Source organism: Gigantopelta aegis, chromosome 8 (assembly GCF_016097555.1).
Source record: "Gigantopelta aegis isolate Gae_Host chromosome 8, Gae_host_genome, whole genome shotgun sequence".
NCBI classification, from domain to species: Eukaryota; Metazoa; Mollusca; class Gastropoda; order Neomphalida; family Peltospiridae; genus Gigantopelta; species Gigantopelta aegis.
The window spans coordinates 69,728,401-69,742,896 of record NC_054706.1 but is presented as its reverse complement, the minus strand read 5'-3'; the positions used below and the strand labels follow the sequence as shown (position 1 = coordinate 69,742,896).

Sequence of the window (14,496 nt, the reverse complement as noted above, 5' to 3'; positions counted from 1 at the left end):
CAAGGTAAATAACGTTCCTAACTATAATGCATGACCAGAAAATGGGTTAGGCCCTATGTAAAATCAGTCTTCGCTTTTTTCACAAGCCTACTGCAGAGGAACTACATGTACATGTATAATCACAAATTGCACTTACTAAGTCTACTATACAAGAATCATAAAATGTAATGAGTTTAAAACACAGCAGTGCAGCAAACATTTCAGTCAGTGATGTTGGTCATAAGATAAACCTACGTTCTACTGAATGTTGATTATAAAACATTTTTAAAGTTTTTAGCTGCACCATTTTACTATAACTACCATAGACAACAAATAATTAAACTGAAAGAGGAACTTTGTTTAAAGGTGTCTGTCATTTTGTTTTCATTATTCCACTGGAACAGAAGAAATATATTGTTCAAAAGAAACATCAACTGTTGAAAAGTTACACATGTACATGTACCACTATAATCAAGTTACCCAAAGGGATGTCATGGCAAGAGGTAAAAAGACATATTTTAGTAATGACACCTCAGCACATATTTATACCATGGCAGTTTGGTCTAACATGGTTACAAAAAATAAGAAAGCAAACTTGATTCTCCCACACCAGTTACTCCTTCCAAAAACAGTTTTATATCATGGGCGTACATAGGGGGGGTTCGATGGGTTCGACCGAACCCCCCCCCCCCCCCCCGAAATCGCTTTTTTTTTAAATTTAATATATCTGACATTATTATATTTACTCAACATAGAAATATATGCCCAATATCTCTGCAATCTATTTTGGAACCCCCCTTTTCAAAATCCTATGTATTGGAACCCCCTTTTCAAAATCCTATGTACGCCCATGTATATGTACTTCCCAACAGACAGAGTAGCTTATACCATAACCTTTGATGTACCAGTCATGGGCGGCACTAGTTGAGATGGTGGAAAGCCCTAAGTCCCTGTTACTGTACAAAGATACATGTTGCCCCTTCTAACTTTATTGATAACACAAGTGTCCTCTTTAAATGTGGGTAAAGACAATGAGCATACTTGGTGTTGAAAATTGTGTTAATTTTGACATCCAAAATACACACAATTTATACTCCTAAATCTGATGTCACAGACTTTAATTAGCATATTAATAATGGTCATGATTAAACCTACGGTACACTCTAGTAACCAAAACAGACGCAACAAGAAGAGATAGAATAAACTCGACAATCCAGGCATGTTTGCAGGTGGAAGGGTTGTGGGTCGAACCCCCCCCCCCCCCCCAAAAAAAAAAAAAAAATAATATAATAATATAATAATAATAATAATAATAATATATATATATACATGTATATATATATATATATACATGTATATATATATATATATATACATGTATATATATATATATATACATGTATATATATGTATATATATATATATATATATGTATATATATATATATATATATATATATATATATATCTATGTAATATTATATATGTTATATATATATATATATGTATATATATATATATATATGTATATATATATATATATATATATATATATGTATATATATATATATATATTAATTCTCTTTTTTTCACACACTTGCATAAATTCCTGCACACTGGCCTGAAACCAACTTTTCTCACAAGTAAACACGGTAGGCCTAGAAAACACTATACATACAGTTATTTTATTTGGCGTGAAAGAAATATCTTCTGCATCATGAAAGTCATGACGTGATAAGTAGTGTTGGTGAACTTTCACAACTACCGATAATACTACGTTACGGTATGTGCGTGATGCTCATAATTAAAAGGAGGAATTACAGGCGGGACAAAATGCCGAAATAGTGTAATGTTTTTGACAAGAGGAGTTCGTACTGTGGCAAATGAAAAGAAGTTTAAGTGTGTACATCTAATAATTACATGTATGTGACACCAGTGAAAAATTAAATAGGTAAATTTGAGTTACCGTGGTAGCTAATGAGCAAATTAAGTTGATCGTTGTTGCAATGTTGTTTTTTCTCCTACATGACAAGAACGGCGCACCAACAAAAACGTTTATTTTGTTAACACCACTAGAGGACACTTATTAATAAATTATTAGCCATGGATGTAAAACATTTAATTATTCTCACATATATTGTCAGAGTAGGACACACCACGACCTTTGATGTACAAGTTAACTGATAAAAAAAAAAAATCCACATGTTAATCACTAATATACATAGTACAGAAAGAAATCCAACAGCACCCACATTCAGCTACGCTTCGTGACACTCGATGGCAAGAATTACAAAGCTCGGTGACCAATTTTGTGATGTAGATCACGTGATCGCCCACTGGGCGATTCCGCCTAGTAGACGGAATGGCTGAGTGGGCGATCATGTGACGCAATCTCACGATATAGGTCGGCAAACTTAGAATTCTGCTGTCCGGAGTTTGCCGAAGCTTAGCTGAATGTGGGTGCTGTCGGGTTTCTTTCTGTAGTGTGTGTATTAGTGATTAATATGTAGATTTTTTTTAATCAATTAACTTGAAAATGATCGATGTAAAAGTATTTAACGTCAAACATAGAATTGTTGTGATATTAGAGCGGAAATCTTTGCCAACTTTTTGGTTGTTGGGAATTGCCAAAAAAATACATAGCTTGGTCTCTGACTGTAATGAGAGCGTATTTATGTCCAAATGTCCATCTAGCTCTCTTACAGTCAGAGTACTCGGGCTATGCACAACCTAGCCCGAGTACTCTTGCCTGTAAGAGAGCGAGACGGACATTTCGATGGTTATGACACTCATTACAGTCAGAGACTAAGTTATGTAATTTTTTTGCAGTTTGCTTCCCAACAGTCAAAGATTCCCACTCTAATTCCACATCAGTCCTATGTTTGACATCAAATACCTTTACATCAATAATTTTCGAGTTCCTGGATTTAAAAAAATCCACATATTAATCACTAATACACACATTACAGAAAGAACCCGACAGTACCCACGTTCAGCTAAGCATCGGGGAAACTCACAGATGTTTATTAAGCTCGCTGACCTATATTGTGACATAGTGTCACATAATCGCCCACTTGGTGATTCCGTCTTCCAGGGGTTGTCTCATATGAAAATACAAGTGCCTGACAATCACCAAAAAAGGTTTGTTTTGTTTAATGGCACCACTAGAGTACATTGATTTATTAATCATCAGCTAAATTGGATGTCAAACATTTGGTAATTTTGTCATAGAAAGCCTGCTACATTTTTCCATTAGTAGCGAGAGATCTTTTAAATGCCTCATCCCACAGACAGGATAGCACATACCATGGCTTTTGTTATATATACAGTGAAACCTTTCTAAACTGGACCCTGAACTAACCAGAATCCTGTCAAAGCCAGCCGAGATTCATGGTCCAGAATTTTCTAAATTCTAAAAGTTAACCTTCAAGACACCAGATCCTGTCTAAAATCAGATAAATATTAGGTCCCCGGAGTAATCTAGCTTAGATACGTTTCACTGCAATATATTTAAATAATACAGTGAAACTCCCCAAGACCGGACCCTCCCTAAATGGGAATTCTCTCAACACCGGACATTTTCCACGGCCCTGTGATTTTCGCATCTTTCAACACCAAAGTTTACCTGTCTAAACCGGAAACTTTCTAAACTGAACACCGTACGATTATTTCAGTCCCAAAGTGTTCCTTAGTGTAAATTGAACCTCTGAAAACCAGACGTTTAAACCGTTACCAATCATTATGGCACCACTAATTGCTTTACCTTGGAGAACTGTACTAACTATGAGATGTTTTGTTGTATAATCTTTTGCAGAAACATCTGAAATCTGTGATTTACTGTTGCTACATAGACCGGGATGTCATCTGACAAGAACCAGGAGCTTCCCCGTGGTCTGATTGGTCGGAGAGGTGCGCCAACTGGCAAAGCTGCTAGGTAATTAACAACGCATCTTTAAACTGATATCTTAACACGTTTGAGATTGGGGTTTGAAAAGTTCTACATGTACTGGTGCCAATGAGTACCATAGCCCTACACTGGTGTAGGAAGCAGAGGGATGTGTTGTCTCCCCCCCCCCCCCCCCCCCCCCCGTTTGTAGCAGCAGCGATAGTTTTTACATGCCTTTTAAATGCCTCATCCCACAGACAGGATAGCACATACCATGGCTTTTGTTATAGATACAGTGAAACCTTTCTAAACTGGACCCTGAACTAACCAGAATCCTGTCAAAGCCAGCCGAGATTCATGGTCCAGAATTTTCTAAGTTCTAAAAGTTAACCTTCAAGACACCAGATCCTGTCTAAAATCAGATAAATATTAGGTCCCCGGAGCTTAGATACGTTTCACTGCAATATATTTAAATAATACAGTGAAACTCCCCAAGACCGGACCCTCCCTAAACGGGAATTCTCTCAACATACATACATATATATATATATATATGTCATGTCATAGGGTTTTACGTGCACATTCAGAGCAAGCTGTTGTAGCGCACGCCTGTCGTGGGTGCAAGAGCCGGCCTTGGCCGGCTCTTCTGTCCATGACAGGAAAGTCCTATATATACATGTGTGTGTGTATATATATAGGTTATTACCATCATGTTTTTCGGTATCATCAATATCATATATTAGGAATCAAAATTGTATTATGCGAGCATAATACATTATTTTTATTCCTAATATATGATATTGATGATACCGAAATACACGAGGGTAATAATCTCTTTATCATATAAGCTCAAGCTTAATACAACGTGTTTTTGTAAACTGTACACGCAACTTTAATTCCAGTCCGCCATTACTAGATATTCATATGACGTAAGAATATGTGGCGCAATGTATTTTTTAATGGAAATGACGTCATTTTGGATATCCTTACATCAAAATAAAGTTATGCCTAATGTTTTTCGTTTTCTGCGGTTTAAGCTGTAAATGGTTTTCATTTCTGTTTTGATAGTCGACAGTTTTATTATAAATTGCATGTATACAATGTCATGTAGCTACACATTTAAAAAAATTTTATGACGACTTAATTTTAATGGATTGTTTTTGTTTTTGTTTGTTCTATTGGTGAACTACATTTCTTGTACAGTGTATGCTGTTCGTTTGTAAGGCAGATTACCAGTTACTGAAAATGGCATTTGATAAGTTGCATTAACAAGAAGTTAATCAAATTCTGTTTGTATTTTCAGACTGCCATCACTGAAAGGGCCAAGAGATCTCACTCTTGGTGGTGTTCCAAAGAAAGTTTTCACTCCTAACATACCATCAAGGAAGGACAAGGCAAAGGATGGGTTAGTATAACAGTAGAATATTTCATGTGAACCATTGTTCTGTTACACAATGTTAAATTCACATGAACCACCAGTTGGTTGTAAATATTAGTGAACTGGACCGGCCTCGGTGGCGTCGTGGCAGGCCATCGGTCTACAGGCTGGTAGGTACTGGGTTCGGATCCCAGTCGAGGCATGGGATTTTTAATCCAGATACCGACTCCAAACCCTGAGTGAGTGCTCCACAAGGCTCAATGGGTAGGTGTAAATCACTTGCACCGACCAGTGATCCATAACTGGTTCAACAAAGGCCATGGTTTGTGCTATCCTGCCTGTGGGAAGCGCAAATAAAAGATCCCTTGCTGCCTGTCATAAAAGAGTAGCCTATGTGGCAACAGCAGGTTTCCTCTCAAAATCTGTGCGGTCCTTAACCATTTGTCTGACGACATATAACCGTAAATAAAATGTGTTGAGTGCGTCGTTAAATAAAACATTTCTTTCTTTTTTTATTAGTGAACTGTTACACATTCTGAAAGTCACTTGTCAAGTATAGAAGAAACTGTTCATTTGTGCTTAGACTTAGAGTAACAACCGAAAATACTGTCATTATAATGTATGTCCAATGAAAGTTTTATGTAATTGTTTAGGTTACACAAATATATCTCATATAACTGAACAATCGGTTATCTAGGTAAAAATTGCATGACCCAGCTTCTGGTTACCTGAGATTTAAAATCTTGTCCACTTGGAAAACTAATCTGGATATTTGTAATAAATGTTTATTACGGTAGATATTTATATGCATTGGAAAGGGGATGTAGCGGAGTACACTGCACACACCCTGTCTCTGACATTGAAAGGCAAATTAATAAACTTCCGATACCAATAGCATTTTGCTTCACTTTTGTATTTGGAATACATGTATTTGTTTTTTGTTAAATCTGAAAATTATCACCATATTATGTTTATACATTCCAATTTTAAAAACTAACTGGGTTCTTGCCTTAAGCAGTGAATGCTGTTTCAAATAAGGTGTAATTTACAAGAGAAAAAACTGTAAGCAACTCAAGCAATTCACATCAGTCTTCAACAAGGCCATGGCAGTGTATTATAGCTGAGGTAAAAAAATATTACATCAGAATTTGGTTTTGCTGTGGCCATTTTCTGAATTGGTTGGGTTGGTCTTAGTTGAGTGTTTGTTTATTTTAGACCTTCTCCTGTGGCCAGCGAGGCAGGAACTTCTTCCTCTACTAGCAGCATTCCAGACAGAGGTCGCGACTCTCGTGGCAGAGGTAGGGGTCGAGGAAGAGGGCGTGGCAGAGGTCAAGAGAATGTCGTCCAATCACATTCCATATTTGAACAAGGTCCTGGAGAAAGACACTTACCTAAGGGAGGTGAGTATCAAGAATTTTATTTTCCTTTCACTTCTGTACCGAAAATCACAAGTTATTGGAAATTGTGTGTGTGTGTGGGGGGGGGGGGGGGGGGGGGCTGCATACCTTAAAAGTACATAGGCTATAGTTTAATAGATTTCCAATGTGATAGATTACATGTTGCTAGCATTAAAATTCTCTACTTTAAGTTAAAACATGTTTAATATTTTAACACTGCAGGCTCATCTTCATTTGATGGTGGAGACCGAATTCAGACCTCAAGAGTGACTATCAAAAAGGAGAAGAAAGATGCAGAAAGATCAAAGCAAGCGTTAGAGCATCTTTTAAGAGATGATGTAAGGAGATGGCAATTTAAAATCTTTTTTTTTTTTTTTTTTTTTAAAGGGTTAAGCTATCTTTTTAATACTGAAGTCATTAATATTAACAGTGGACATTTGTTCTGTTATAATTTACCAACGTTTATGCTAATCTCTTCTTGCTCTTTTTAATATAATAAAAAATACTTAAAGATAAAGCAAGCAAATCTGTTTTGAGTGATTTCTCCTGACCAATACCAGCCCTCCACAAATTACAATCATGATAATTTCATTTGTTAATTAAGAGTTGTGCAGTTTTATTTGGCATAACTAATTTATCATTCATGTGAAAGTTATTGAATGATTAGACCGAGCAATGCATCTTTTATTTTGGAGTTAAAAGGAAACAAAGGTTATGCAAACCAAAATATTTTACCATAACCCCTTTTTAGATGATGTAAATTTCTAATTTGTGGAGAACTGCATACATTCTCCATTATAGTTTAATATAATGAATCGATGTAAATGAATCCATGTGAGTTAGACAACATGTCGATTCCATCATAATGCAAACATAAAATGTGTATATGTATATAACAGAGGGGTGTTTTTTCTATATTATGTTGGGGTTTTTTAATTAGTTTATATCAGATATCCCTGATGGTGACCCCAGTATGGTCCCTGTTCATCTACCACTGGAATCCAGTGTTAAAAAGGAAGAAAAACCAGATGAGATTCCAAAAATCAAAACTGAACCTAAAGGTAATTTACTTATAATTAAACTGTCATATTTGTGTTTTCATATGTAGGCAGTTAGAAATGTACAGACTTCAACAGGTAATTATTTGTTGTTCCCTGCTACTGAAATTAAGTCAAAGTTGCTTTGAACATTTGGTTAAAGACAAGTTTAAAAATTAAATTAAAATTTTCAATAAGGAAGGAAGGAAAATGTTTTATTCAACGACGCACTCGACACATTTTATTTACGGTTATATGGTGTCAGACATATGGTTAAGGACCACACAGATATTGAGAGAGGAAACCTGCTGTCGCCACTTCATGGGCTACTTTTTTCGACAAGCGGCAAGCGATCTTTTATATGCACCATCCCACAAACATAGTACATACCATGGTCTTTTTTACACCAGTTGTGGAGCACTGGCTGGAATGAGAAATAGCTCAATGGGTCCACCGACGGGGATCGATCCTAGACTGACCGCACATCAAATGAATTCTTTACTATTGGGCTACGTCCCACCCCATATTTTCAATAAACTTTCCTTTCATTATTATCATGATTATTGTAGTCTTAATCATAAATTTTAAATAAACTTAATAACCCAGTTTTTTCATATACGGTAATTCTGCAGAATTCTTTTTAACCTTTCAGATGGTGGACTTGTAATCCTTTCAAATTTGTTATGTCTGCTTATTCCAGATATGTTACAGATGTACGCCAAATATTAGTATATTGACAAACACGCAGATTTAGAGCAGTTTTATTTCTTACTACTGAATTTTGCAGATGTTCCCATGGATGTTGATGACGATTCTAGTGAAAAACTATCAAAACATGCCGCCCTGTCACAGAAACCAGTAATCAAAAGTACCAGTGCTGTTTTCACCTGTAAGGATCTGCTCTCAAAATGTACCAAATCAGGTAAGAATTTAATTGATAATTTTATGCTGGAAGTATTTTGATAATTTTTTGGTGATCAATACATTTTTATTTCAACAGAAAGTCATATCTTAGTAGTGTTAAAGTTGTGGAGCCATAAATCATTACTATAATGTAGTAAAGCATACCAAGTGTAATATCGTCTCGGTATGCATTAAGGTGCGGTATATATTTTAGCACGCTATCTTTAAATAGCTATTGTGCATCATCAAAGAAAAGTTATGATGTCAAATGAAGAAGTTTTTGTTGATATATTTTTTATTGATAAAAATAAAGCAATGTTTACAATTTGCCACTTTGTGGTAAGTATAAACAATTAAAAATACCATGTAACTAAAAGTACTATTTTCCGTAAGGCACTTTTTTAACATACATAAATATCTCTGTAACTCTGTAACTTTTCACAATGAATTTTACTCACCTGCTGCATGAGGCATTGTCTTCTACTAGTGAAATAAACACAATGTAATTAGACCACCCCATGTCAATCTATTTCTATGGATGTCGGAAGTCCCCTGCATATGATTATATTCGGTCAGGATTAAATGACATTCAAGTGCATACTACATCTTAAAATAATATCTATTCAACATGAAATGTGTAGTAGGCATTGTTTTGAATAATAGTAATAATAATCAACAAACAAAAAACTCTTGAATGGCTGTCAAATTTACCCACCCTATCAATGTACAAATAGTGACTATGTTTGCACTGGGCTATATGGGTTACATGTGACGATAGGTTTCAAATGTATTTTAATGGTGTTATTTTTTGACGTGTATTATTAATATGGAATGTATGGACCACCACACGTTTCCAGTTGTTTGGAGTTATTTTTCTTGAATATTGGTCATTCAGAAGTTATCTTGATGTTCTGCTTCAAAATGTATACTCAGGGTTTCTGCCAGAGGGTAAAACGGGTATGGCGCCGTACCCAAATTATTATTATTTTAAGTTAACATTTTCACAAAATTAATTATTCTTATCATTATTGTACGATTTTCGTAGCCATAACCCTAAATGTAACCCATTTTCTTTCTTGTAGAGGCCCCCCTGACCCCCTGTTAACTGTGGCTGCATTCAATTTCATAGCGCCATACCCAAAAATTTCTTTCTAGCAGAAACACTGATACGGTTTCAAAAAGGTTACAATATACACAAGTAAACCAAAATTAAAACTAAAAATGTCACTATATATTCAATTTAATGTTTATATTTTAATGATATATATATTTATCATATAGTATCTTACATTTTCAGTGCAATCAAAGTATGTGATATTTTTCAGGTCACATACTTTAAGAATTTGATAACTTTGCAAATTAGATGTAAATCAGTCGAGGTCTCGGCACTAGGTTTATTGACATTTAAGCAAACGTACTTGGGTGACACTCCATGATTCATGTATGCATTCATGGTCCTCAAATAAAAACATTTTAATGGCAGTTTGACACTGAAAGCTGTCCAGCGTTCATAAAACCGTTAGGCATAACTTTATTTTGATGTAAGGACATCCAAAATGATGTCATTTCCATTCAAAAATACACCACGCCACATATTCTTACGTCATTTGAATATCTAGTAATGGCGGACTGGAATTAAAGTTGTGTGTACAGTTTACAAAATCATGTTGTATTAAGCTTGAGCTTATTTGATAAAGAGATTACTACCCTCGTGTGTTTTGGTATTAGGAATAAAAATAATGTATTATGCTCGCTTGTAGGATGAAAATAGAGGGTTCCAAAAAGAGAGTATTGGGTGTGAGTACATTGTGTATGTTGATCATTGTTAACGGTGCTCGTATTTGGACATTCTTTATTTCAGATAGTGGGGAGCAGCTGTTGTTTTTCCACTTGCCCGATGTCCTTCCTGGCCTTCCACCGCGACGAGACGAGGATCCTAGACAGAAGTCTGCAGGAGATTCACGGTCGAATGCTGAACAAGGCAAAAAGGAAGAAAACAAAGATGAAGCTGTAGGTTTAGATAATAACATTTTGAGAACAAGATATACTGAATAATGAAAGAAACATGAATATTAAAAAAAAAAAACATGATACAAGTAATTTGGTAAATAGCCAGTGTTTCTGCCAGAAAGAAATTTTTGGGTATGGCGCTATGGAATTGAATGCAACCAGGAGGTATGGGAGGCCTCCCTAAGAAAGAAAATGGGTTATGGTTAGGGTTAAGAAAAGCATAAAGTAATGATAAGAATAATTAATTTTGTCAAAAAGTTAACTTAATTTTTTTTTAATCTGCCAAAAATTTGGGTATGGCACCATATCCGTTTTACCCTCTGGCAGAAACACTGATAAACTGTCAAAATGTACCTAAAATGTTGACAAGACTTTAATATTGTTCGATAGACACAAAAACGAATGGGATTCAAACCAAATAATATTAAATAAATTGAACAAACCTAATGTTAATGTTTGCATTTCTTTTGTTCAGTATAGTTGTCTTATTTCTTGTGATACAAAGTAACAGGTGTTATACCTCACTTAATTTATTAATGAAAATGGAATTTCATTTGTTTTTGTATGAATATGTTAAAATTTCATCAGTTTGCATGAACTAATTAACATTTAGTTATACAATCAGAATCTGTAGTAAGAACTTAGGAACAATTTAAATTGTTAAACATGTTGTCACATTCACTGAACTAAACCCAACATATTTGGCTAATTTTACCTTGAATACCTATTCAATGTCGGTTTCCTTTATGTATGCATGAAAACAAACAAACCAAACTAACTTAGCAGGTTTCACATATATTTCATCATCTTAACTGTTGAAATAATTGCAATTCATATTTTCCATGACAATCAATTAAGGATTTCATATAGTCAGGCATTGCTTCACTAGAACCAATACAGTCATTAAAAAAAATCATAATCAGTTGATGGAACACAATTAATATTGTGTAAGCTGGAATATGGCACTTAGGAAATGAGGCTTCAAACAGTATTTGTCCCTTGTTTCTCTAAGTATTTTCTATTATATAACTTACTGTGTGTTCTCTTTTCAAATTAATTAAATTGTGTTCTGTTCTTTCATAAAGGAAAACGTTTCAAAGAAGCTTGCAACTTGTTCACTGTCGGATTTCTCGGAAGGGTTTATTGGCAAACTTCAAGTGAGAAAGTCTGGAAAGGCTCAACTGGTTCTAGGAAGTGTTACCCTGGATGTCACCATGGGAACACCTTGTGGATTTCTGCAGGTATGTGTATCACTGGAACTGCATGAGATGGAAACTTTTCCGTACAGAAGCGTGATTAGCTATTCTTCATAACTTAATGTTAATGTAGATTAATTTGTAAATTAGTTTTCCTGAGAATATTTCTCACTTTTATTTTTTGTCATGAAAGATGATTAGTGGCCATTTTCTTGCATTTATTGGACCTTAATTGTTATTAAAAGTATAATGCTGAGAACGTGCAGCTATATCTGCTAAATACAGGAGGTGCATAGTTGAAAATATGACAACATCATTGTGCTTGCGACCTACTTATTGACACTTTGCTACAGTTTGTTTGACATGTAATTATTTGATATATAATATATTAGTAAATTAAAAAATGATATCAATGCTTTATTTATGTTTCAGGATCTTGTTTCAGTGCATACTGAAGGAAACTCTGGTCACATGACTATGCTTGGACATATACGTGATCGACTCGTTTGTACACCAGACTTTGAAACACTTCTCGATTCCACATGACAGTGTGTTGTACATTATCCTTTGGATTACACAGATACCACCATATCGGAACAAGCAAGTGTTGCGAGACTGTGCTCATTATAAAAGCCTTTGGGCCGCTTTCCATTAGCACGTTTCCAGGTGCAACTATTGATATAGTGCATAAACTCGGTACTTTTTTCACATCCACAGTACCTTTTCCATATTCGCGGTTTAGTATGTGGCTTCACACATTAATGGAAAGTGGGTTGAACACTTGGGCTGTCAGTGCTGTGGTCTGGTAAATGTTCCACTGGACAATTACTAAGTGACAGGTGGTGTGATTGCAAGAAAGATGAGATATGAGATTAAACATTATTTTCACAATCCATCTTTGTTATTTATTTTATTTTTGTTTTTTTCAGGTTTTTTGGTGTGCTTTTTCGCCTTTTCCATTCTTAAAGTTGTCACAAACTTGTGTGCTTTCATAATACTTAAGAAGCATACAGCACAAGTAACCCACTCTCTAGATACAATAAAGGCATTTTCAAAGAGTCGTGGCTTTTGGGATGGGGTGATATGTGGCTACAATGCTCTTATAGCTGTGTGAATATTTCAAAATGAATTAAGATTTTAAAGGGGGAAATGTTGTCCTTACCTCCTATTTGTTTTTAACCTCAGGACTGGTCTGAGCCTCATTCCATTAAGTGATCTTAGCTTTGAGATCATATTATGTGCATAATTACAGTATGCACTTAAGGTGATCTTAGCACTAAGATCGCTTCATGCAATGGGGCCCACACCAGTACTATGTTGAGCTCAATCTTTGTTGCCCCACTGGGTCAAATGAATTGATGTAGAATTCTAGGATATGTCCATGGGATTGGTGTTTTTTTTTAGGGGGAGATGTTTAGATGTTTTGTCAATTTAGGCAAACAATAGCCATGTAACCGATCACGGTTGTCTAGAGCGAGTGTAGCCTTGTGATGTAAAGACCCAGCAACATTACTACTGGGTGTATTCTCGTGATGGTGGTATACGTTGGGAGCAATCACATAATATTTAGTAAATTATGTATAACAGAATTAATTATCATAATCATCTATAGTCTGTCCCATCTAACAAAAATGTTTGGTTTTTTAAAATAATTTCAGTTTGGTTTGATGTAAGAAGAAATGTACATTTTAAAGTGTTTTTGAAAAAAACCCCACAAAAAACCGGTGTGCAATTTAGAAAACAGTCTGCTCAGAAATAAATAACATGGTAAATTCCATAATATGAAAAAAAGGCGTTCTCTGTGGGAAGGACCATAGCTCAGTTGTTGGAGCACTACCTGATGTTCTTGGGGTTAAAGGTTCAAACATCTTGGCAGTCCAGTTTGGGTCTTTCCCCCATCCAAACTAGTGCACCATGACTATTTCACTGAAGTGCAAGAAACACTCAAATTGACCTAAAGGGAAATGTTCACACAGCCCAATGCCCCCACCCCTATTCACAGACACAGCGGCTATAATGAGACCATAAATTATTGCCTACATGTAGCTCATGGTGGATTTTATACAATATGACTATTCATATTGATGAAAATGTTTGTTGTATAATATACCAAATCACGGTCAAGGCAGCAACTTTATGCAATGAATACAGCAAGCTACTGTGAAGTTTGCACTTTCTAGGTACATGTGGTGGCTGGTCATGATTGGCGTACAAGACAGACGTTGGGTAACTACCCCTTCCCCTCCCCTCCCCATTGCTAGAGAAAATGTATTTCCACAATTCTATTTACAATATTAGTAACATTTATCCATGTAAATCGTTTGGAACTTTATATAGCTGTTTAGTAGTAAATCAAATATGAATAAACATTGGTATCCAGCACCCACCCACACCTACAAAAATGGCCTTTTTGTATGCATGCGGCCACAGATTACGTTTGTCTTGCCATTTTGGTCAATTAAAATTCAGAAATCTATGTCCACATTGATATTTGACTGTTCATGACAGACAACTTTGTAGTGGCAATTATTATGCTGACGTTGAAAGGTGGGAGAATGTTGTTTGCAAACGTGTAATTTGTTAACACTGAAAACGTCTTTGTGGTAATTCCAGCCCATACAAATGTAGTACTTTTAGTGTAAACAAATTATGTACTCCGGCCAAGTTTAGTTGGTGCTTCTTTAAACCAATATGGAAGAAAGAACAGGACA

At 35.4% G+C, this 14,496-nt stretch overlaps 1 protein-coding gene across 2 annotated transcripts; it reads left to right on the top strand.

Moving 5' to 3' along the window:
* Positions 1-1,801: 1,801 nt before the first annotated feature.
* LOC121379016 (DNA-directed RNA polymerase III subunit RPC4-like) lies at positions 1,802-12,678 on the top strand. 2 transcript variants are annotated; one of them, XM_041507452.1, is made up of 10 exons: positions 1,802-1,929; positions 3,793-3,912; positions 5,168-5,269; positions 6,458-6,642; positions 6,862-6,977; positions 7,580-7,700; positions 8,464-8,598; positions 10,441-10,589; positions 11,675-11,830; positions 12,218-12,678. In XM_041507452.1, the coding sequence occupies exons 2-10, from the start codon at positions 3,836-3,838 to the stop codon at positions 12,329-12,331; spliced, it is 1,155 nt and encodes a 384-aa protein (XP_041363386.1). In that variant the 5' UTR covers positions 1,802-1,929; positions 3,793-3,835; the 3' UTR covers positions 12,332-12,678. The 2 variants fall into 2 exon arrangements, with proteins under 2 accessions (XP_041363386.1, XP_041363387.1); XM_041507453.1 differs by having other exon boundaries at positions 1,805-1,900.
* Positions 12,679-14,496: the final 1,818 nt, after the last annotated feature.

Bases quoted from the DNA above. Each gene is read 5' to 3' on its own strand.
- LOC121379016 (XM_041507452.1), top strand. From the start codon at position 3,836: ATGTCATCTGACAAGAACCAGGAGCTTCCCCGTGGTCTGATTGGTCGG. The intron at 3,913-5,167 runs GTAATTAACAAC...TTGTATTTTCAG, and splicing joins CCAACTGGCAAAGCTGCTAG to ACTGCCATCACTGAAAGGGC. The intron at 11,831-12,217 runs GTATGTGTATCA...TTTATGTTTCAG, and splicing joins CACCTTGTGGATTTCTGCAG to GATCTTGTTTCAGTGCATAC.